The sequence below is a fragment of the Cervus elaphus genome, chromosome 18 (assembly GCF_910594005.1).
Source record: "Cervus elaphus chromosome 18, mCerEla1.1, whole genome shotgun sequence".
In the NCBI taxonomy this organism is placed as follows: domain Eukaryota; kingdom Metazoa; phylum Chordata; class Mammalia; order Artiodactyla; family Cervidae; genus Cervus; species Cervus elaphus.
The window spans coordinates 108,367,057-108,391,073 of NC_057832.1; the positions used below are offsets into that span (position 1 = coordinate 108,367,057).

Here is a 24,017-nt window from a genome sequence, read left to right on the forward strand (position 1 = left end):
AATAAATGGAAATATGTCCCATAGTCATGGATCAAAAGAATACTGTTAAAATGTCCATACTATCCAAAGCTATCTACAGATTCAACGCAGTCCCTACCAAAATTCCAATGGCATTTTTACAGAAATAAAACAACAATCCTAAAATTCATATGAAACCACAAAAGACCCTGGTGACAAAAAAGCCAAGAATACTCAATGGGGAAAAGAAAGTCTTTTATAAATGGAGTTGGGAAAACTGGATATTCACATCCAAAAAGATGAAACTGGATACCATCTTACACACAAAAATTAACTCTAAATGGAAACACCTGAAACCACAAAACTCCTACATGAAAACATATGACAAAAGCTCTGTCATTGGTCTTGGCAATGGTTTTTGGATAAGACATTCAAAGCACAAGCAACAAAGCAAAAATAAACAAATGGGACTACATGTTAACAAAAAAGCCTCTATACAGCAAAAGAAACAATCAACAAAATGAAGAGGCAATCTATGAAATAGGATAAAATATTTGCAAATCATGTATTCAATAAGGGATTAATATTCAAAATATATTAAGGAACTCATAAAACTCAATAGCAAAAAAAAAAAAAATCTGATTAACAAACAAGCATCAATTCAGTTCAGTTTAGTTCATTCAGTCATGTCCAACTCTTTGCGATCCCATGGACTGCAGCACACCAGGCTTCCCTGTCCATCACCAACTCCTGGAGCTCGCTCAAACTTATGTCCATTGAGTCAGAGATGCCATCCAACTATCTCATTCTCTGTCGTTCCCTTCTCCTCCTGCGTTCAATCTTTCCTAGCATCAGGGTCTTTTCCAAAGAGTCAGTTCTTCACATCAGGTGGCCAAAGTATTAGAGCTTCAGCTTCAGCATCAGTCCTTCCAATGAATATTCAGGACTGATTTCCTTTAGGATTGAACGGTTTGATCTCCTTGCAGTACAAGGGACTCAAGAGTCTTCTCCAACACCATAGTTCAAAAGCATCAATTCTTCGGCACTCAGCTTTCTTTAAAAAAAAAAAAAAAAAAAAGCTTTGACTACACAGACCTTTATCAGCAAAGTGATGTTTCTGCTTTTTAACACACTGTCTAACATCAGGGTCTTTTCCAGTGAGTCAGTTCTTCACATCAGGTGGCCAAAGTATTAGAGCTTCAGTATCAGTTTTTCCATTGAATATTCAGGGTTGATTTCATCTAGGATTGACTGGCTTGACCTCCTTGCAGTCCAAGGGACTCCAACTTCTCCAACACCACAGTTCTAAAGCATCAATTCTCTGGTGCTCAGCTTTCTTTATGGTCCAACTCTCACATCCATACATGACCACTGGAAAAACCATAGCTTTGACTAGATGGACCTTTGTTGGCAAAGTAGCATCTCTGCTTTTCAATATGCTGTCTAGGTTGGTCATACCTTTTCTTCCAAGGAGCAAGCGTCTTTTAATTTCATGGCTGCAGTCACCATCTGCAGTGATTTTGGAGCCTGAGAAAATAAAGTCTGTCACTGTTTCCATTGTTTCCCCATCTATTTGCCATGAAGTGATAGGACTGGATGCCATGATCTTAATTTTTGGAATGCTGAGTTTTATGCCAGCTTTTTGACTCTCCTCTTTTATCATGAGGCTCTTTAGTTTTCCTTCACATTCTGCCACCAGGGTGATGTCATTTGCATATCTGAGGTTATTGATATTTCTCCCAGCAATCTTGACTCCAGCTTGTGCTTCATCCAGTATGGCATTTTGCATGAGGTACTTCGCATATAAGTTAAATAAGCAAGGTGACAATATACAGCCTTGACATATTCCTTTCCCAATTTGGAACCAGTCTGTTGTTCCATGTCCGGTTCTAACTGTTGCTTCTTGACCTGCATACAGATTTCACAGGAAGCAGATAAGGTGGTCTGGTATTCCCATTTCTTAAAGAATTTTCTACAATTCGCTGTGATCCACACAAAGGGTTTAGCAAAGTCAATGAAGCAGAAGTAGATACTTTTCTGGAATTCTCTTGCTTTTGCAATGATCCAACAGATGTTGGCAATTGGATCTCTGGTTCTTCTGCCTTTTCTAAATCCAACTTGAACATGTGGAAGTCCACGGTTCACATACTGCTGAAGCCTGGCTTGGAGAATTTCGAGCATTACTTGGCTAGTGTGTGAGATGAGTCCAACTGTGCGGTAGTTTGAGCATTCTTTGGCATTTCTTTTCTTTGGGATTGGAATGAAAACTGATCTTTTCCAGTCCTGTGGCCACTGTTAAGTCTTCCAAATTTGCTGGCGTATTGAATGCAGCACTTTCACAGCATCATCTTTTAGAATTTGAAATAGCTCTACTGGAATTCCACCACGTCCACTAGTTTTGTTCGTAGTGATGCTTCCTAAGGCCCATTTGACTTCACACTCCAGAATGTCTAGCTCTAGGTGAGTGATCACACCATCATGGTTATCTGGGTCTTAAGATCTTTCCTGTACAGTTCTCTGTATTCTTGCCACCTCTTCTTAATATCTTCTGCTTCTGTTAGGTCTATATCGTTTCTGTCCTTTATTGTGCCCATCTTTGCATGAAATGTTCCCTTGGTATCTCCCTTGGAAACAAATGGGTATAGGATCTGAATAGACATTTTTCCAAAAATACACAAATGGCCAATGGGTACATGAAAAAGAACTCAATATCACTAATTATCATGGAAATGCATTTCAAAACCACAGTGGGATATCACCTCATATCTATTAGAATGACTATTATCAAAAGCATAGGAGATAAATGCTAGTGAGGATGTAGAGAAAAGGGAACCTTTGTGCACTACTGGTGGGAACGCAAGTTGGTACAGCCACCGTGGAAGATAGTGTGGAGGTTCCTCAAAAATTTAAAACTAGAACTAGTATGTGGTCCAGGAGCTCCACTTTGGGGTACATATCCAAAGTAAATGAAATCACTGTCTTTGACAAGATATCTGCACCCCAAGTTCACTAGATTCAACAGACAGGACATGGAAGTAACCTAAAGTGTCCATCTATGGACAAATGGATAAAGAAAATGTGACATGATACATACACATGTGTGTACACACACAATGGAATAGTATTCATCCAAAAAAGAAGAAAATCCCATCATTTGCAACTATCTGGGATGAACCTTGAATGTATTCCACTAAGTAAAGTAAGTCCAACAAAGACAAATACTGTCTGATTTCACGCATGTGGTAGAATCTAAAACAGTCAAACTCATGGAAAGAGTAGATTGGCGGTTGCAAGGGTGGAGGGGAAGAGAAATGGGGTGATGGTGGTCAAAGGGGGTCACTTCCAGTCATCAGGTTCTAGGGATCTAATGTACAGCATGGTGACTACAGTTAATAATATTGTACTGCATACTTGCTGCTATGAGAATAGACCTTAAAAGTTCTCACCACACACACAAAAAATAAGTATGTGAGCGATGGATGTGCTAACTAATCTTATACTAGTAATTGTTTCACAACGTATATATAAATCAACGGAGAGGGAGATGGCAACCCACTCCAGTATTCTTGCCTGAGAAATCCCATGGATAAAGGAGCCCCCTACAGTCCATGGGGTCACAAAAGAGTTGGACATGACTTAGCAACCAAACAACATACATAAATCATATCATCACACAGTACACTTTAAATTTACACAATGTTATATGTCAATTACTTCACAATCAAGTTGAAAAAATTTCATAAACTCATTATCTGCTGGGTCAATACTTTGACTTGTCCCAAAATTTGTATCTCTCTGGTGTTAACAGGGAAGTCCTGTTACATTAGTACTTCAGAATCTAGGACACTTGATATATCACAGTTTTGCATAAATATAGCTTTCTATTTTGTTGCTATTTCTCTTAGTAATATACAACTTTATGGCCCCTTTAGACTCCAGCAAAATAGTGGACTGACATTCTGAGAGAATGATCAATGGTAATCCCAAGCCCTCTATTTTAGACACATAATTTGAATGTTTGGGCTCTACATTTGCCATTGGCAAAATGTAGCTGCTACTTTGCTAGCCACAATACAGAACTGTAATAGTGCCCTGTGCTCTGGACATGGCTGTTGGCCTCTTTCTTCACCACTGGAAACTTCTGGCAAACTTCTGGCCACTATTTCATGATTTCATTGTGAACGCCTACTTCCAGATCATGTATAAAGATCCTTAACATAGGTCCAAACTCTCATCCCTGGAGAATCTGTTCTTTATACCTCTGCATCTTAAGAACGGCTCACCTGTCCAGGCCTTCATTTGTTGTTTCTAGGCCTTCATTTGCTGTTTCTAAGTTAGTTCCTTGACCACTTCTCCCTAACCACCTACTTCCTCCCCCAGAACTGTGCTATAATAGTTGATTTTCATTAGCCTTTAGAATGGAATACTATAAAGGGCTACTGAAATGCAATAGATTATATCCACCTGCCTGTCTACCTATGTGCCTATTTATTCCACTTTAAAGTTCTGATAAGTTTTAGAAATGCTTCTTCTTGCAGAAACCATACACCCAAATATCCAGTGACATCTACCTTGATTAAAAATTCTACATGCTTCTCCAATCTGAAAGTAACAGTCTGTAAAATCCCAGCATCCTTTCTAGATGACTTCGTATCAGATTCATATCTGAAATCCATAAAACCAGGCTGTGACAGTCATCATTTGGGGCAACATTTTCTATGTTATTTAAAAAAAAAATTTCTGATTAAAATCACATATTCAACTATACAAATTATACACTCATTGAAGAAATTTTGAAGAACAAGAAAAATAAGGATAAAGAATAAAACAAAAATCACCTGAAACTCAGTCAACCAAAGAAAATCATTGCAAATATTTTGGCATATTTCCTCCTGTCATTTTTTTCATATGTACATTAATATTTGGATTATATTGCATATATTCATTTATAGCCCCTTTTTACTTGAGCTTTTTTCTATATTCCCTCACTAATTAAAAAAAAATGATAATGGGACATTCTAACATAAAGATTTCACTACAGTTTATCTGCCCATTCTCTAATTGCTGGACATTGAGCTTGTTTTAATACTTTCACTTTTACACATTATGGGTTTGTTTGTTTTTTTTAATCACCAAAAATACCTTGTGTTGAGGTTTAGCAGATTAACAACGTTGTGGTAGTTTCAGGGGAACGGCAAAGGCACTAAACCATACATATAAAACATGAATCCATTATCTCCCAAACTCCCCTCCCATCCAGGCTAGCACATAACATTGAGCAGAGTTCCATGTGCTATACAATAGGGTCTTTACACATTATGTTTTTTTCTTTAATTAACTTATTTGCTTTATAATATTGTGTTGGTTTCTGCCAAACATCAGCATGAATCAGCCATAGCATTATGTTTTGATGAAGAGTCCTGGTTGTACATAAATCCTTGCCTACATCTCCATGTTTGGTCACTCTAAAGCGGAAGACACATAGGGCATGCTTTCTAAGCAATTCATTAGGCGGCACCATGAGCCTAGGATGACTTGGTTAACTTTCAAAGATTCCACATTTCTATCTCAGGGAACTTGCACAACTAATTAAACACATCATTATGGAATTTTATGGTCCTCTACTGCTATTTTATGTGCATAAATTAACCTCCACCCAGACCTTGAGCTCTATGAAGCCAAGGCTGCTAAATAAGGCAAGGCTTTTAATGTTCATTTTTATTCTTAGTATTATAGTTATTTGCTTAATATTGCTCTTTTTTTTTTTTTTTTTTTTTTTAGTTTTTCAATTTCTGTATATTCTATAGCATCTGGCAAAGTAACTAGTTTAGAAACCTAATAACCACCTTTCTGGGAGGGAAAATAAAGAGCAACATTTACAGAGAAAAACTCGGTAAAAGAGCTGAGGGATAATGGTGATGCCAGTTCTCGGCAAACTGCCCAGCTCCCCACCCAAGTGTCAGCTTCACATCTTTCTCTCGAAAGCCTCTAAACCACCAGTCTCCACATCTCTGCACGCTGGGGTTTCACCCTGGCTTCTCGTCCCTGGAATGGCATAGCTCCAAATATCCCATTTCCCTAGCTTTACAAGTCAGCATTGGTAAAGACAAAAATCCAAAATAATGTAATTCATATCGAGATGGGAATTAATTACAGCCCCAACCCCCAACTCTTGAGTATATGCATTTTTAAATGGGTCACTTTTCGATTCAAATGGATCTGTCATTGCAACCTTTCTGCCAGTTTATGTCGTGAAGACAATTTGGGCAACAAGGGACAACCAGGGCTGGCGGGAGGCGGGGAAGACAGAGTGCTGGAATAGAGGACAACATTTTCCTCTTTCCCATCTCTCAAGGTTTCTCACAGCTGAATGATTTACCTCTACGATGCTATCAATAATGCTTACCATTCCATAAAACTGTTTTGGTAACTAAAAAACTACTCTTTGAAAAATCAGATCATCCAGTGGCAATCCACTTATACATTCTTTTGCTGTGGTCCCCACAAGGCCATTTGCTGCATTAAGGATTCGGGAAGTATCTGTCCAGACTCTAGTGGAACCGAAATGCTGACGCATTCACTGCCGCTGAAGAGAGCAATCAGTCTATTTATCAAGATTCTTCTCCTGGCATTTTCCATTTGTGTGAAAACACGGCTCATTTTTAGACGGCTCCTCTGTCCTTCCCCTCCCTCCTCCTCCGGCCGTCTCCTTACCTGCACCATGCTGTTCCCAGCAGCAATGGTGGCCCTTCTCCACATCCGTCTTCTGGTGGAAACCTCGCTGAGCAGCTGGGCCAGCTTGCGCTCCATCTCAGCTTGAAACACTTCATTCTGGAGCTGCTTCTCAACAACACCCAGGAGGACTACATTCAAGGTGAAACACACAGAGGCCCCCAAACAAGTTAACAGTGGAGAGGAAAGAGTGTGTGCAAAGGAAATTAACCCAGGCTTACTATAAAATGCCAATCCCTAGGAAGGAGACATTAAAAGGGGAAAGAGGGAAGATGAATGGGGTGCGGGAGAGCCCCAGGGAGGATAGGTCATGGGTCTTATCTCTAAAGTTCACAAAGACTGGTGGCCAGAAGTCCCAGGAGTTCAGCAATGCAGGAGCTTTGGAGCTAAGAGCTCCTGCTGCTGCTGCTAAGTCGCTTCAGTCGTGTCCGACTCTGTGTGACCCCATAGACGGCAGCCCACCAGGCTCCGGCGTCCCTGGGATTCTCCAGGCGAGAACACTGGAGTGGGTTGCCATTTCCTTTTCCACTAAGAGCTCCTACACAAGATCAAATGTTTTGTCTGCACTCATTTCAAAATTTCTGTAAATGGTCTGAGCTCATATTCTATCTTGACTCAAGATTCAGACTCATTAACTGACTTGAGATAAGGAAGCCTGTCTTCAGACATCTGGATTATCTAAACAGACAACGGCTTCTCAGCATGGTATAGAAGAAAAAAGTCTGAGTTTTTCAGCCAAAACTGGCTCAAATCCCCTTTGAGATAGGACCACGTGTAAGTCACTTAACCACTAGGAAAATTATTTTGAAAATAAAGCCACTGTACCATGCAAAGAGGTGGGGCCTTTATCAGGCATCATGTTGTACATGAGCAATGAAAACTTGCAGGGCCCAGGAACCTGTCCATAATGATGATCCCCACTTTGCAAGCTTCCTCCCACGACCAGTGAGGTACCAGGCTGCTTCCACACTGTCGTAGACTGGGCATCTTTTACTCTTTTGTGTCCCAAGTTAAAAAGCCTTTATCTGCAATTCCACAGCTATGAATATCTGACCCAGGCCCACAAGACTTTAAAACACGCTTCTTAACTGCTCACCAAGTTACCTTATTTGTCCTTATCAAACCAGACATATGAGGCTTTTAGGGGAAAAGAAGAGATCCTTGCTTTGGAACCTTGTCCTGTTCTGGTCAGAAGATTGTCAATTCCTGTTAGACTTTGTCCTGAACTTGACGTATGAATTTTAAAGAAAGCCAATCCTTTCTGTGCCATAACTCAGTGGGACATATTCTCGCGGTCGAATCTGAATCCCTTTTTTCATTCATTCTTTGCCAGGAATCTAAGGTACATGTTGCCCTGAATTTAGGGCTCAGAAACAGGAAAGGCGGTGTCCCTCTCAATACCCCAGCACAGGCTTCTTCCTCTTACAGTTTCTCAAAACATTATGTAAGTTAAACATACCTGTTCTTACCCAGGAGGACTTCAACAGCTGAGATAAGTTGAGCTGTGGGTACTGGAAGGCTATAAGAAGGAAAGAGTTAGAAAAGGAGAAAGATCTGTTAAAAAAAAAAAAATGTTTGCAACAGTCAGAAAGGTGAGTGTTCTAGGGAGTGAGGGATAAAGTCACAATATGCCATCTCTCCTTCACTAATCAGCTCTGCCTGTGGGCGCAAGGCTAGGGTGCCAGGCTGGGGTGAAGGCAGAGACAGTGACAGGGTCCTGAGCGCATCAGCCTCCAGGAGAAAGAGGGAGAAAAGGAAAGAAAGGGCGACATCATGGGACACTGTTTCACAGAGCTCACCCTTAAGTTCCCCTTGAAATGTCACAATTCCAGAGCAACCAGTTTTCACTCCGTGTTCCTCAGAGCCCTGGAAATTCCCAGCAATGACTCAGACAGGGTAAAGTGACCCAATGTCTGGCATACTTATTATTTCATCCATACCTGCACAATGTATCACTGAAAGTTGCTATTCGTAAATAACAATTTCATCCCTGTCTACTTCTGCATTTTACAAGTTATCCTTTTTCATTTAATTCACTTCAGTTCAGTTCAGACGCTCAGTCGTGTCAGACTCTTTGTCACCCCATGAATCACAGCACACCAGGCCTCCCTGTCCATCACCAACTCCCGGAGTTTACTCAAACTCGTGTCCATCAAGTCGATGATGACATCCAGCCATCTCATCCTCTGTCGTCCCCTTCTCCTCCTGCCCCCAATCCCTCCCAGCATCAGGGTCTTTTCCAATGAGTCAACTCTTTGCATGAGGTGGCCAAAGTATTGGAGTTTCAGCTTCAGCATCAGTCCTTTCAATGAATATTCAGGACTGATCTCCTTTTGGATGGACTGGTTGGATCTCCTTGCAGTCCAAGGGACTCTCAAGAGTCTTATCCAACACCACAGTTCAAAAGCACCAATTCTTCAGCGCTCAGCTTTCTTCACATTCCAACTCTCACATCCATACATGACCACTGGAAAATTCATTTAATTAACACTACACTAAAATAACAAAAGGCTTCCCAGGTGATTCCCAGGTAGCTCAAATGGTAAGGAATATGCCTGCAATGCGGGAGACCTGGGTTTGGTCCCTGGGTCGGGAAATCTCCTGAAGGAGGGCGTGGCTACCCACTCCAGTACTCTTGCCTGGAGAATCCCATGGACAGAGGGGCCTTGTAGGCTACAGTCCATGGGGTTGCAAAGAGTCAGACACGACTGAGCGACTAACACACAAAACACGGTAATAATCATTAAGCCATTTGGCTGTTCCATTCTGAAAAAGAATTTGATATCTTTTTTTTCCCTTGACTTCAACTCTGGAATCTACTGTTTTTTTGAAGTAAATATTTCCCTTATCCTGACTCCACTCCCTTTGTACTGTGAACTGAACTGTTTCCACCAGGAAGGAAGGTTTTGTTGGTTTTCATTTCTGCTTTGTTTTTCTTCTTAAATGTACACACAGTAAACCTTGGTCTTTTTGCTGTATATTTAGGTTGGTGCAAGCATAATTGCGGTTTTGGACCATGATTTTTAATTCATTATAACTAGGCTCAACACATCTTTATTAATCAAAATAGGAACCAAAACAATCAACACATCTTTGCCAATGAGAAATAAGTTTGTTTATTCCTGTAGTGTGAAAATCCATGCTTCAGGATCTGATGAACTCTTGGAAAGCATTTGCTGCATCCTGCTAGGTGTGGAAGCATTTTCTCTGCATAAAGTTGTCACGATGCTTGAAGAAGCGGTAGTCAGTTGGCGAGAGGTCAGGTGAATATGGCAGATGAGGCAGAACTTCATAGCCCAATGCATTCAACTTTTGAAGCACTGGTTGTGTGACATGTGGTCAGGTGTTGTTGTGGAAAAGAACTGGGCCCTTTCTGTTGCCCAATGCTGGCTGCAGGTGTTGCAGTTTTCAGGGTATCTCATCAAATTGCTGAGCATACTTCTCAGATGGAATGGTTTCGCCAGGATTCAGAAAGTTGTAGTGGATCAGACCAGCAGCAGACCACCAAACAGTGACAATGACCTTTTTTTGGTGCAAGTCTGGCTTTGGGAAGTATCTTGGAGCTTCTTCTTGGTCCAACCACTGAGCTAGTCATTGCTAGTTGTCATATAAAATCCACTTTAAATCCCACAACACAATCTGATTGAGAAATGGTTCACTCTTGTTGTCTAGAATAAGAGGACACTTCAAAATGACAATTTTTTTTTATTTTCAGTCAGCTCACAAGGCACCCACTTATCAAGCTTTTCCACCTTTCCAATTTGCCTCAAGTACCAAATGACTGTAAAATTGTCAATGTTGAGTTCTTCAGCAACTTCTTGCGTAGTTGGAAAAGGATCAGATTTGCTGATGGCTCTCAATGCCATTGTCAACTTCCGAACTACGTTCCTCATCTTCAAGGCTTTCCTCTCCTTTGCAAAACGTCTTGAACCACCACTGCACTGTACATTCATTAGCAGTTCTTTGGCCAAATGCTTTGTTGATGTTGTAAGTTGTCTCTGCTGCTTTACAACCCATTTTGAACTCAAATAAGGAAATCACTCAAATTTCCTTTTTGTTTAGCATATTTCCATAGTCTAAAATAAGTATAAAATACACAGCCAGTAACAAGTCACTAGCAAAAAAAATAAAAATAAAAATAAAGTGAGAAATGGGCATTAAAATGATGTATAACATAACCAAGTTTATTTAAGAAGGTGAGGGTGGGATGTTTCGAGAGAACAGCATCGAAACATGTATATTATCTAGGGTGAAACAGATCACCAGCCCAGGCTGGATGCATGAGACAAGTGCTCGGGCCTGGTGCACTGGGAAGACCCAGAGGAATCGGGTGGAGAGGGAGGTGGGAGGGGGATCAGGATGGGGAATACATGTAAATCCATGGCTGATTCATGTCAGTGTATGACAAAAACCACTACAATATTGTAATTAGCCTCCAACTAATAAAAATAAATGAAAAAAAAAAAGGTATTCCAATATCAAATGGAGAAGTTCAACAATGCAAAACCGCAATTACTTTTGCACCAACCTAATAGTTTTATGAGTTTCGACAAGTGCATAGAGGTGTGTAACCACCACCATAATAAACAAGACACTCTCATCACTACCCCCTCCCCCTACTCCAAGCTGCTTTCCTCATACCCTTCACCCCTGGTAACCACAGATCTGTTACTCAGTCCCTCTGGTTTCACCTTTTCCAGGACTGGTATAATCTTGGATGGCACCCTTGGCTCTCTAAAGAGAATAACAACACAAGCCTGGGGGGAGAGGAAGGCTCTGGAGGCCCACCTCCACGTGATCTGAGGAGCTCCAGTTTTATCTGATTTATATTCTGCCTTTCTGCTAGCTATTCTGTTTGAAGAGGTCCACCAATGCAAGCGCTCCCAGCCACATTCCCCGGGAGAGCACCACTCACGTTCAGCGATCTGCAGCACCGGGTACCCCAGGTAGAAACTGAACTCCACCACGCTCAGGTTTCTGAGCAGCTCGCTCACTTCAGATCCGTTCAGAAACCCCTGCGAGCCTCTGACAGCAAAGACGATGTTCACAGGGCCCCGGCGAGGAGCCAGCCTCGAAGATCCCACAGTGATATTCAAGATCTGAAAGAAAGAAATCAGAATAAGTTTCTAAGATAAATTAAAATGTCCAGGTAAAAGCTTGACTATGATTTCTCTCTCACAATTGCCCTCACCAAATTTTTTTTTTAAAAAAAGAATATTTTTAAAGGAAGAGTAATTGGCTTCACAGCCAGGTTCCTTTTTGTAATAATTTTAAACCCTCAGTTTATTGAAAACATTTTTTTACATTAAATAGAGAACTGAGCACATGTATTTATAGTTCCTCCCCTTTTCGTTCCCACCCCAAATCCCACTGATATAACAATAAGATGAACAAAGGGGAATAAATCTACAAAGACGCCGAGAAAAGAAGAAAACCAGAGATTCTGTCAAATTACTGGAAGCTGGAGACAGGGTGGGAATCATGTTGATACAAACCAAAATGGAGGGAACCAAGACCCCAAAACACACACATGCACAGACCACAGTGGACTGAGATGGGTCTCCTCCAGGGGCCCCAGGAGGCCTCCTCCCAGAGATCTGCAAGAACTGAGACCAGAGTGGGCTGCAGGACAGCCGCTGGGGTCACTAGGTAAAGGCTGGGTGCCAACCACTGATTCGGGTATCTCCCACCCCGCTCCCTTCCCACGTCACACCCAGGCCAACTCAGAAGGGCTAGCAGCCCCAGCTCCACCCCAGGAAGCTGAAGAGCTGCTCCCTGAGGAAGATGAGCTCCTGGTCTGAGAGGGCCCAAGACCCTTTGTGGGGCAGCCTCTAAGCAGGAAGATGGGTGAAAATAACCACAGTGCACACAGCGACAAAGAAGGAAAAGGAGTGAAAAGGAGGAGCTGTTCTACCATGAAAAATACATCAACACACCGCACCCCCAGGATACAACCTCCTCATCTCATACAACGGTTGCCTGTCCCTGACCAAATATTGCCTGGTACCCAGGGCTCCAGTGAACTCTCCTATCAGGAGAGAGGGCTGATGTAGACACAGACTCTATAGCTGATAGGGAAAGATGAATGAGGTGCTAAAACCACCTTCTTCCTCATTCCTAAAGACAACCACTAATGGTCAGCAGATGCTTACAGAAAACTATTAGCATGAAAGTGAAGACCCAAGATAAACATAGAACAATGGCAAAGAATGCAGAGAAAACTTAGGACACGGAAGACAACCTATTAAAAATTAAAAATTCTAAAAAAAAAAAAAATTAAAAATTCTAATTAACATCCTCAGAAACTTTCAAAGGAATACTGTAACATCATTCAAGATAAGCCTGTGTTATTATAGAGAGCCTGCAATGAAACAAAGAACAAATAACAATGAAATGATAGCTAAAAGAAAATTCAATAGAGGAAATGAACAACATAATGAACACAGCTGAGGACTACATCAACAACTTGGAGGACAAGATTTAGAAATCTGTAAAAGCAGGGAACTTCAAAAAGAGGTAGAAGGACTTCCCTGGTGGTCCAGTGGTTAAGAATCCACCTTACAATGCAGGGGACTTGGGTTTGATTCCTGGTCAGAAACTAAGATCCCACATGTCGCAGGACAATGAAGCCCATGTGCCTCAACTACTGAGCCTGCCTGTGCCACTACTAGAGAGAAGCCCTAATGCCACAATGAAGAGCCTGCACACCGCAACAAAAGATCCCGCATGCTGCAACTAAGACCTGACCCAGCCAAAAATACATAAATAAATATTAAAGAGAGAGAGAGAGATGGAAAAAGTAACAAATAATGCATGGGGAATCCAGGATCACCAAAATCTTTTTAACATGAATTCAAAAAAGAGAAAACAAAGAATATGGAGGAATAAATATCAAAGAAATGTAAAAACATCAGTTTCCATGTGGTACAAAGCCTGTTCTTTGATTAGTACCATATTCTGTTCATACAGTGAAGCACTGCATTTCATGGTATTCCATAAAATGAAATTCCATACTATGAAACTCTGGTGTATTCAGGCATTCCCCTCATTGGATATTTAAGTTGATACTGTTCTTTTCTAGAACATTCTTACATTTCCCACATAGGCCCATCTCTCTTCAGCTCACCACATCTGAGCTCCCTGGTTATTGGGCCACTCCGTAAACTTTCAAATATACTTTAGTCTATTCATGCTCTGTGGGCTCAATGCCATGCAAAGAGATGCTCTCTAATCCATGAAAACCGAATCTCCTCTGCTGTAGGGAATTAGTAAGAGTTAAGTGTGTCTGAAACAAACCATTAAGAAACGGGTTTCTCTTTAAAAGATAAAGCATCTTGCTCTGCACTCAAGGCTGTGCTCACCTGCACCGTGAGGTTGTACCCCCCCTGCCGGTGTTTCCTCACTTCTGAGAGAGCTGTCATCAGGCCTTTCTCGATGCGCTGGGTGAAGTTGCAGAAGCCGGTGTCCACACTCTGAGGCACAAACTGGAGCACTGAAAAGAAGGACAGCAGCACAGTCCCCTGAACCAGGCATTTCTTGAGTATTTAAAATGAGGAGAGGGACAAAACAGTGTCTAAATCAATGAACTCTGACCCATAGTACATGGTTAAGTTCTATAAAATTATTATTTTACTGAGGGATAGTGGGTGTACATGATTATGTAAGTTTCAGGTGTACAACACACTGATTCACAATTTTTAAAGGCTATATTTCATTTATAGTTATAAAATACTAGCTATATTCCCTGTGCTATACAATATATCCTTGTAGCTTGTTTATTTTATACATAGTAGTTTGCAACCCCTTAATCTCTTACATCTATATTGTCCCCACCCTTGGTTCTCTCCACTTGTAAACACTAGTTTGTTGTCAACGAGTCTATTTCTTTTCTGTTATATTCACTAGCCTGATTTATTTTTTAGATTCTGCGTAAGTGATATCTCATAGTATTTGTCTTTCTCTGTCTGACTTAATTTCACTTAGCATAATACCCTCTAAGTCCATCCATGTTCTTGCAAATGGCAAAATTTTCATTCCTTTTTATGGATGAAGAGTATATATATATATAGGGATTCCCAGGTGCTCAGCAGTAAAGAATCTGCCTGCCAATGCAGGAAACACAGGAGATGCAAGTTCGATCCCTGTGTCAGGAAGACCCCCTGGAGGAATAAATGGCAACCCACTCCAATATTCTTGCTGGGAAATTCACATGGACAGAGGAGCCTGGCGGGTTACAGTCCATGGGGTCGCCAAAAGTCTAACATGACTGAGCATCACATCACACACACACACATCACATCTTCATCCATTCATCTGTTGATAGGCACTTGGGTGCTTCCATGTCTTGGGTTATTGAAAATAATGCTGCTATGAACACTAAGGTGCATGTATCTTTTTAAATTAGTGTTTTCATTCTTTTGGATACACATCCAAGAGTGGAACTGCTGGGTCATATGGTAGTTCTATTTTCAGGTTTTTGAGAAACCTCCATACTGTTTTCCGCAGTGGCTGCACCAATTTACATTCCCACCAACAGTGTACAAGGGTCTATGATATATTATTTACATGTATCATATCACGGAAATGTGGAAAGCCAACTGTACCAAAGGACTACATGCAATGTGAAGTGACTCATACCATTTTAAAATGGAAAAATATCTAAGATAATAACTGGGGCATCAAAAGATACAACACTGAAACATTTGAAATATAAATAAATTCACTAGTGATGAATTCTTAAGTATGTATGGGTGAAATGACATGTTATCTGATATTGTTTTAAAACACTCTAGCTTCCTCAAAAAAATCTGTGAGATAAAAGAAACAAAATTGGGAAAATGTTGATAATTTTTTAAGTTTGTATACACATATGTGGTCTAACTGCAGTATTCTTTCTACTTCTGTATGTTTTTAGAAGTCCATGATAAAAAGTTAAATGACATTAAGGAATTACAGCTAATCTCAGGGGGTGTGACAATGATACTGTGAATAGATGTGTGTATGTATGCATGTGTATGTTTTATGTGTGTGTATATATGTTTAATAGTCTTATCTTTTAGAGTCACAGGCTAAAATATTTATGAATGAGATGACACGAGGCCATATCAAAATAACATGAGAGGAGGGGGTTTATCTGGGGACAAAGATGTAACAAAACTGGCTAGGAGTTGAAAATTGTTGTGTGTTAGTCACTCAGTTGTGTCCGACTCTTTGCAACCCCATGGACTGTAGCCCTGCAGGTTCCTTTCTCCCTGGGGATTCTCCAGGCAAGAATACCAGAGTGCGTCGTCATGCCCTCCTCCAGGGGATCTTCCCAACCCAGGGATCTTCCCAACCCAGGGATTGAACCCAGGTCTCCCGCATTGCAGGCGGATTCTTCACTGTCTGAGCCACCAATTGTTGAAGCCGTACAATGAGTACCTAGGGGTTCATTATATTATTCTCTGCACTTTTATATAAGCTGGAAATTCTCCATCATTATAAAGTTTTTTGAAATTTTGAATAACAAATTTTGACACAATCCTCCCCAAAGTATTTTAAAACATAAAAAATAAAATGAAACTCTATTTACAAATCAGAAAAACTATACTTAAGTCTTCTTACCTGTTTGAACTTGGAACCTGGACTCTGGCACAAGGAAGGAGGGTTTCACAGCCAAGATTAAAGGAGTTTGGTCTCGTACAAGTTTACTATTTATAAGTACATTGATGACGGATATTGCCGTGTAAACAAAGGGACCAGATGTTACCAGAAAAGTGAAGTCAGCGAATAGTTCATAAACCTATAAAGACAAAAGACATTAAATAGAAAATTTGAGGGTAACATAATTCAAAGTAAAGGAAGTTGTATTGAGTAGAAAAATAATAAAGTTAAAAAAATAATTTTAAATGAAGGGGCATGGCTTCAGAGATAATTAAAATTTTATTTTAGTTATTCCTCTCACATATCTGTCAACTTTCTCAACAAAAGCACAAAATTACAAGAGCAAGGACTGTGAAAAAGAAGAATAGTTAATAATAGGAACCAAATAAGGAATTAAGAAAAATTCAAGGTGTTTTATTGTATTTAACCCACATAAAAAGGAGCACTTACTCTATGAAGTAGAGCTATCCACAAGAAGTACGTGAGCCACATATGTAATTTTTAAATTTCTAGTAGCCACATTAAAAAAAATAAACAGGTGAAATTAATTTTAAAGCATTTTACTTAAACCATATATGATATGTCATCTCAATTGCAGGCAATGCAAAAACATGATTAATGAGATACTCTGCATTCCCTTTTGCACTGAGTCTTTGAAATCTGGTGTGTATCTTGCACTGACAGCACATCTCACTCGGGACAAGCCCCATTCCACGTGCTCAACAGCCACACATGGCTCCTGGCTCTGTTCAAGATGATGCCAGGCTAGAATGTGGCTTTGTGAGCTCAGCAGGGGACAGGAGGCACCAGCAGGAATCCAGCCTAAAGCACCTAGAAACCCATCTCACTCGATGCACAGAAACATACATACACACTCACTGTAAACTCTCATCCAAGCCCTTTCATGTAAATCAAGGGAAGTGAGATCCTTAGGTCATCACCCCAGACTCAAGTCTTACAGCCCTTTGTTCCCACTCTGCCAACACGCCCCCTGATGGACTAAACCTGGCCTCGTCTGGGGTCAGAAAGGCTTCCTTGGAGAACTGGATGTCTGAGGGGTGATCCAAAGGAAGAGAAGGTGTCCACCAGGAGGAGGGAGGGGGGAAGAGGAAAGCAAATGTCCTGCTCCCACTGTGACGTGCAATCCAGCCAAGCTCCCCCTGCAGATTTCCACACCATGCGGACCCACCTTGAGCTCCACCACACGGTTGAAATGGGTCCTCAACACCTCTTTGATGGATGTGATGATATACTCCTGCACGGCTCTGCGGGCCAGCACTGCAAGGCAGGTTAGTGTCGTTATGAACGGGCTCCCTTGGTCTCAGTGTGGAGAAAAAAGACCCAGTGCGTTCTCCTCCCTCCTCCCAGCTCCACTTTCCCTGACCACTCGGCTCCCTGCCTGCTCCACCTCTCCTGCCATCTTCTTCCTTTCTATCCCGCATCCCCATCCCAACCAACAAGCAGAACCAGGCTGCTGATCAACCGCACTTTGTACTTCAGTGCGTATGAACAGGACACTGGCTGAATGCACACCTGCCACTTCTCAGGAGGAACAAGTGGGAAAGTCTGACGGGAGGCCACAGTCACCAGACTTGTTCAGACATGACATCCGGGGTACTCCAGTTTTCTGCAACTAAAGTGGCCGAGCAGCTGCAAGAGAAGCTGCAGCCTGTCGGCTGGTAACTCAGACAGCAGGCTGGGGGGAAGGTCAAGGTCTGTGACCCAGTTCAGAGGATGCTAAGTCACCCCATGTTGCTCTCCTCGGCTTCTCTGATGGCCCAGATGGTAAAGAATCTGCCTGCAATGCAGGAGACCCAGATTTGACCCCTAGCTCAGGAAGATCCCCTAGAGAAGGGAATGGCTACCCACTCCAGCATTCTTGCCTGGGGAATTCTATGGGCAGAGGAGCCTGGCAGGCTAGTCTGTGGGGTCAAAGAGAGTCGGATACCACTGAGTGACTAACACTTTCATGTAAGAACAAAGTGCCCCCTCTTTTCCAGGAAAAGTGAGAACAGTAAATGAGTAAGAAATTGCAGTAGAGGCCCTTACACGTTTGTCCAACTAACTGCTTAAACTAAACATGAAGGTGTTTAACTGTGTCATCTATACATCCAATGGGTTATGAGCTCCAAAGACAAAGATCCTAGCAAACACTTCTAAGGCTCATTTAAATCTGTTTTCACTGCTGTTCATCTGTAATATTTTGTGGGCACTTAACTATATAGGCCAGGCATTGGGTTAAGTATTTTATATGCGTTAACGCATTGAAATCTCTATAACAATCCAAAGAAGTAAGTGCCACCATCCTCCCTGTTTAACAGTTGAGGAAACTGAGGCTTAGAGAAGCTAACTGCCCAGAGAACTCATGAGAGCTGGTACAGCAGTGAGGAGTTGTCTGGGTCCAGAGCTTATACTTTGCCCCAATGCTACACATTATACACGTGTTTCCTATGAGCACCTTCAGAACATCACCCCAACTGAGAGAAGGGATGTGAAGCAGGGCCTTACCAGTTGTGATCAGATAGGCGTCAGGAACCGTAATATCACACACATATGGCGACTTGGTGGTGACCAGCGCTGGAGTATGAACTGATGCTTCGGGAGTGGGGGTGGTCACGGGCTGAAGGGACAGTGCGGGGAGAACCGTGCTGCCCTCGTGGGGATCCTGACTGGCGGGTCTGCTGTTCAGGGTGGTGCGACCGGAATTCTCAGGGGCAACACTGGTACCAGATGTGCTTGGTTCAGTGGAGGTGTTCCTCGGCAAATCCGCGGGTGTGAAGGACAGCCCACGCGGACCACCGGTAGGCTCTGTAGGCAGAGGCAAGGGGGTCATGTCAGGAACAGACGAGGATGCTGACGGCAGGTACCCAGCGGTGACCAGCACTGTGCTGGTCGGGGTGACTTCCGAGAAAGAGGGTAAGACAGACGTGTGATCGTTTATAGCACTGATATCACCAGAAGGTGTCGGGGTTGAAAAGAGAGAAGGTTCAGTTAAAATAGCTGAAGTAGGAACAGCAGTCCAAAGTGACATGAAGTGAGAGTCAGCAGTCAAAACGGGCTCGGAGCTGGAGGGCACCAGCGTGGTGACTGCGGATTCACGGGACATGAGTGAAAACTCAACAGAGGAGGTAGTTTCAGTGAAAGCTGAGGTAAAATGAGCTTCAGTATCTGTCAGCGACACTGTGGGCGCTTCAGAAAACTTCAGAGAATCAGAGGGAAAGCTGGAATGTCGTGACATTTCAGAGTAACCGGGGAGGAGAGTGAACGTGCTTAAAAGAGAGTCTGAGCTTGGCCAGGGCTGAGAAAACTGCAGGTTTGTGGAGCCGGGAACAGAGAGCTGCGGTGACTGAGAATTGATCACGTCGGTCAATGTAGGTGTCTCAACCAAACTGGAAAACGCCTGAGAAACAAAGGTAGACAGATCCCTTGACCTCAGAGACGGAGAAGCAAATACTTCTGAAGATGGAGGGACCCCGCTGCTGTATTCCAGAGGTGGAGTAGAGAAAAAGCTGGACACAGAACCCCAAATACTTGCAGTTTCATGTTGGGAAAAACTGACAGGTTCTCGGTCCGGGAAAAGCGAAGACTCTGCCAGCGGGTCCGAACTGTAAGACGGAAAAAGACCTGGGCCGCTGACAGCAAGTGACGGTGTGTTTCTGTTTGCTGTGACGGGGAAAGAAGAGTCGAGAAGGATGCTGGGGGTGACCAAGGATGGCACGGCTGTCACGCTGGATGGCATCACTTGAGCGACAGAGGAGGAGCCCAGAGCAGCATCGGGTGACACAGGCTCCGAGAGGCGGCCGTGGGGAGGGTACACCCGCACGGTTACAACACCGCTCATCTCCCCCTCGGCTGAAACACCGACGCCGGTGGCTGAGATTTCCCCGGACGGAGAAGAGAGAGGAACCATCGGCCTGGAGGGGAAAAGTGTATTGAACTCTTGAGACTCTTCCTCAAATTCAGGGAAGTCCGTGATGAAGCTGCTCAGTGGAGAGATGCTGCTGGCTCCCAAGGGGGTGGGGGACGGGGTCTCAGCACCATCCCCCGATCCCGCATCCTTCTCCGTGAAGGTCGTCGACAGCACGGGCCGGGAGGACACCTCAGCGCAGGACACACACTGCGTGTACGGCCTGAACAAAGACACCGGGCTCCGGACATGGGAGTCACCCGCACCACTTGGGACCACTGAGTGGCCAGGCAACTCTGATGCCTCACGGGAGTCGCCGGAAAGAAAGGGGTTATGTGACACACTGGCGGATTGAGCAGAAAAGGATCCAGACGCCAGAGGAGTTGGAAACAAAGCCCAGTGTGCACTGCTGCTGCTGAAAGCAAGGACCATCGGCGACAGAGCTGCAGAACGGCGTGTGCCTGGAGAGACGGTTTTGTCTAGACTCTGCCCCAAAGCAGTGGTGACATCAGGGTACCTGTCTGTATCTGTGACCAGAGCATCCCCTGGAGGCGGTGAGACCTGCCCTGATGGGGGAGATGGCTGCTGAGTAACATCATCACCTGGTAGCCAGGACTCTGAAGACTGCGAGCTAAGAAGGAGGGTTCCTGAGCCCTCTGCTCCTGAAACCATGATCTCTGGCAAAGTCCTGCTTGACACGTGCCCACAAGCATCAGAAGGATAAAATGCCAAATTCCTACTAGGCATTGGAATTATGCCCTCGGAAGTGGGAAAAGCTGACCGAAAAGCACTGAAATGACCAGGGAGCTCAGCATACGTGGTTGGTTGTTTCACTGTGTTTAGCCAGGCTGATGTCACTTCTTCATCTTGTAAAGGTATGACGGGTAACGATGGAGTCAGCACGGAGTCTAAGGTTTCCTTGGGCAGCTCCGGCGGGCTGACTGTGACGTATCGTACCGGCGAAACCACGCGCGAGGCGGTCCAATAAGTCTCTGGCAAGAAGTTGTCCATTTCATCGTCATCTAGGACCTCGTTGCTCGTCACTGCCACATAATTTGCCGCAAAGATGCTAGGATCTGCTGTACTTTGGGTCCATTTTCCTTGGTTAAAAAAGGCTGTATCAAAAGCCGTGGTAGATGGAGATGATGTGACGTGGAGAGAACTGCTTTGCGGGGACCCTGGAGCGGTTTCTGTTAAGGCCACGTATGCAGTGCTGGGCACAGTGCTTTCCCTCGGCATGAGCTCCACAGAGGAGAAAGAAAGATTGTGCTGTTCCAGACGGAGCTCATCTAGGAAAATAACAGCCAAGTTCAGTTGAAAGGCAATGAAAAGTCACACTGCTAACATTTTGTTTCAGATATGAAAATATTCTCCATCAACAGATAACCACTCACTGAATATCCACGATTCAAAAAAGTTAAACAACCAATTGAAAGCCAGAAATTGCCAGAGTTAACTGTCAGCATAATACCTGCAAACATTCATAAATTTGAGCACCACTTTTTACTTAAGCATGTTGGGTCTGTCTTTCTGTATACACACACTGACATGTTCTTTTTGCCTTCTCACACCCCCACAGAATACTATAAATAGAGGAGGACGTACGGAGCTGTCTCATCTCTTCTCGCTCATTTATCGCTGAGAAAGAGAAGGTCGGAGAAGGTAATTAAATCAGTTACGTGACCACCCAGATGCAGGTGGAGCTGGAATCTTAGTAGAAGCCTGCCTTGATGCCCAAGCCCGTTTTCCTATTTTTTCAGAAGAGTTGGCTCTTATGAGAAATGAACATGACTACTCTGACAGCACCACGCAGCACGCAGGGAAGAGAGTTCAGCAGTTTCCTGGTTATAGGACCTTCCACATCCAGGCTGCAGACTGCCTCCAGGCTCACCTCTCATCCTTCCCTGCTCCACTCACACCGTCCCAACTACGCTCTGGCCCAGTGAGCTACCTGCAGTTCCCCAAGCCCAGATCCTCTGTGGCTCAGTGATCTGCACATTCCCCTCTTTCTCTGCCTGGGATGCCCTTCCCCTGCTCTCCACCTGGATTGTTCCTACCGGCCCTGCAGATACAGCCCAGGTACCACCTCCCTCCGCAATGCTCCAAAGGCAGGTGAGTGTCTCTCCCTAGTTTTCTACCTGTCACATCCCTGATCATGTCCCACTGAAATGAACTGTCTGCTCATTACACTCTGAGCGTTTTGAGGACAGAAACTATTGATCTCTCTCCCTAGTGCCTAGCACAGTGAGTGACTTATACTAACAGCTCAATAAGTGAAAAATGAAAGTCGCTCAGTCGTGTCCGACTCTTTGCAACCCCATGGACTATACAGTCCATGGAATTCTCCATGCCAGAAGACTGGAGTGGGTAGACATTCCCTTCTCCAGGGGATCTTCCCAACCCAGGGATCAAACCCAGGTCTCCTGCACTGCAGGTAGATTCTTTACCAGCTGAGCCACAGGGGAAGTCCAAGAATACTGGAGTGGGTAGCCTATCTCCTCTCAGTGGATCTTCCCGACCCAGGAATTGAACTGGGATCTCCTGCACTGCAGGCGAAATCTTTAGGAACTGAGCTATCAGTAAATTTCAATAAACAGCTGTTAAGTGAATGAATGAATAAATGAATGAATGAACGTGTCTGAGGACCAAGTTCTGATATGTGCCAAAAGCATTCTATCATTCTCTCAAACCTTCATGTTCTTCATCCTTGGGATAGCTGTCACGATCATTTAAGTGATTTAGGTATTTCCACCTATAATTCAGATATACTGTACAGAGAGGCAGGAAATACAATGGCCCAGACCCCTGATGGAAGGCCCAGGGCACAGGTCTTAGAGGAATATTTAAATAGAAAGCCTACAGGGACACTGCACCAGTCAGCTTAATGCTCAGTCATGAGTGCAAAGTTAAAAATCACAAAATACATAAGAATTCAGGTACTATGAAAAAGAGTCAAGAGAAACCTCCCCCAAAAGTGAAAAGAGAATTCCACACAAATGGTATCAGAACTGTAAAGACTTCAGATACTGGAATGATGGTGTACATTTTTCAAAGTATGTCTAATTCATTTAAATAATAAAGAAAGAACTGAAAACATGAATAAGGAGCAAGAGTCTATGAAAAAAATTGACCAGAAAGATTTGAAAAACAACCAAAAGAACATTTGGAAATGAAAAAATATAATAATTAAACATTGTAAACTCAATAGTGAATAGTGAAAGTTGCTCAGTCGTGTCTGGCTCTTTGCGACCCCATGGACTATACAGTCCATGGAATTCTCCAGGCCAGAATACTGGAGTGGGTAGCCATTCCCTTCTCCAGGGGATCTTCCCAACTCAGGGATCAAACCCGGGTCTCCCGCATTGCAGGTGGATTCTTTACCAGCTAAGCCACAAGGGAAGCCCAAGAATACTGGAGTGGGTAGCCTATCTCCTCTCAGTGGATCTTCCCAACCCAGGATCTCCTGCATTGCAGGTGGATTCTTTACCAACTGAGCTATCAGGGAAGCCCTTTAAACTCAATATACAATATAAAATACACAATAAACAGCAACTCAGACATAGCTGAAGAGAGGTTTAGTGAACTGGGGAACAGACCTAGAAATTATTCAGAATGGAGCACAGAGGAACAAAAGGAGGAGACATACAAAAGAAACATATAGAACATATAGAAGGCAGAATGAGATAGTACAATACACACTGGATCAAAGTTTTAAAGGAAGTAATGGAGGGAATTGAGTGGAGGCAATATTAAAAGAGATAGTTCTAGGAACTCTTCA

The 24,017-nt window shown here is 43.2% G+C and overlaps 1 protein-coding gene across 1 annotated transcript in view; it reads right to left on the reverse strand.

Moving 5' to 3' along the window:
* The window catches only part of KIAA1549 (KIAA1549 ortholog), a 125,051-nt gene that overhangs the window by 58,267 nt on the left and 42,767 nt on the right, over positions 1-24,017 (reverse strand). The window contains exons 2-8 of the mRNA XM_043872073.1: positions 18,841-21,528; positions 17,522-17,610; positions 16,294-16,471; positions 14,052-14,182; positions 11,606-11,789; positions 8,150-8,209; positions 6,673-6,821 (exon numbers count right to left, since the gene is read on the reverse strand). Of these exons, the coding sequence (XP_043728008.1) occupies positions 6,673-6,821; positions 8,150-8,209; positions 11,606-11,789; positions 14,052-14,182; positions 16,294-16,471; positions 17,522-17,610; positions 18,841-21,528 (3,479 nt within the window). The remainder of the gene's footprint in view (positions 1-6,672; positions 6,822-8,149; positions 8,210-11,605; positions 11,790-14,051; positions 14,183-16,293; positions 16,472-17,521; positions 17,611-18,840; positions 21,529-24,017) is intronic.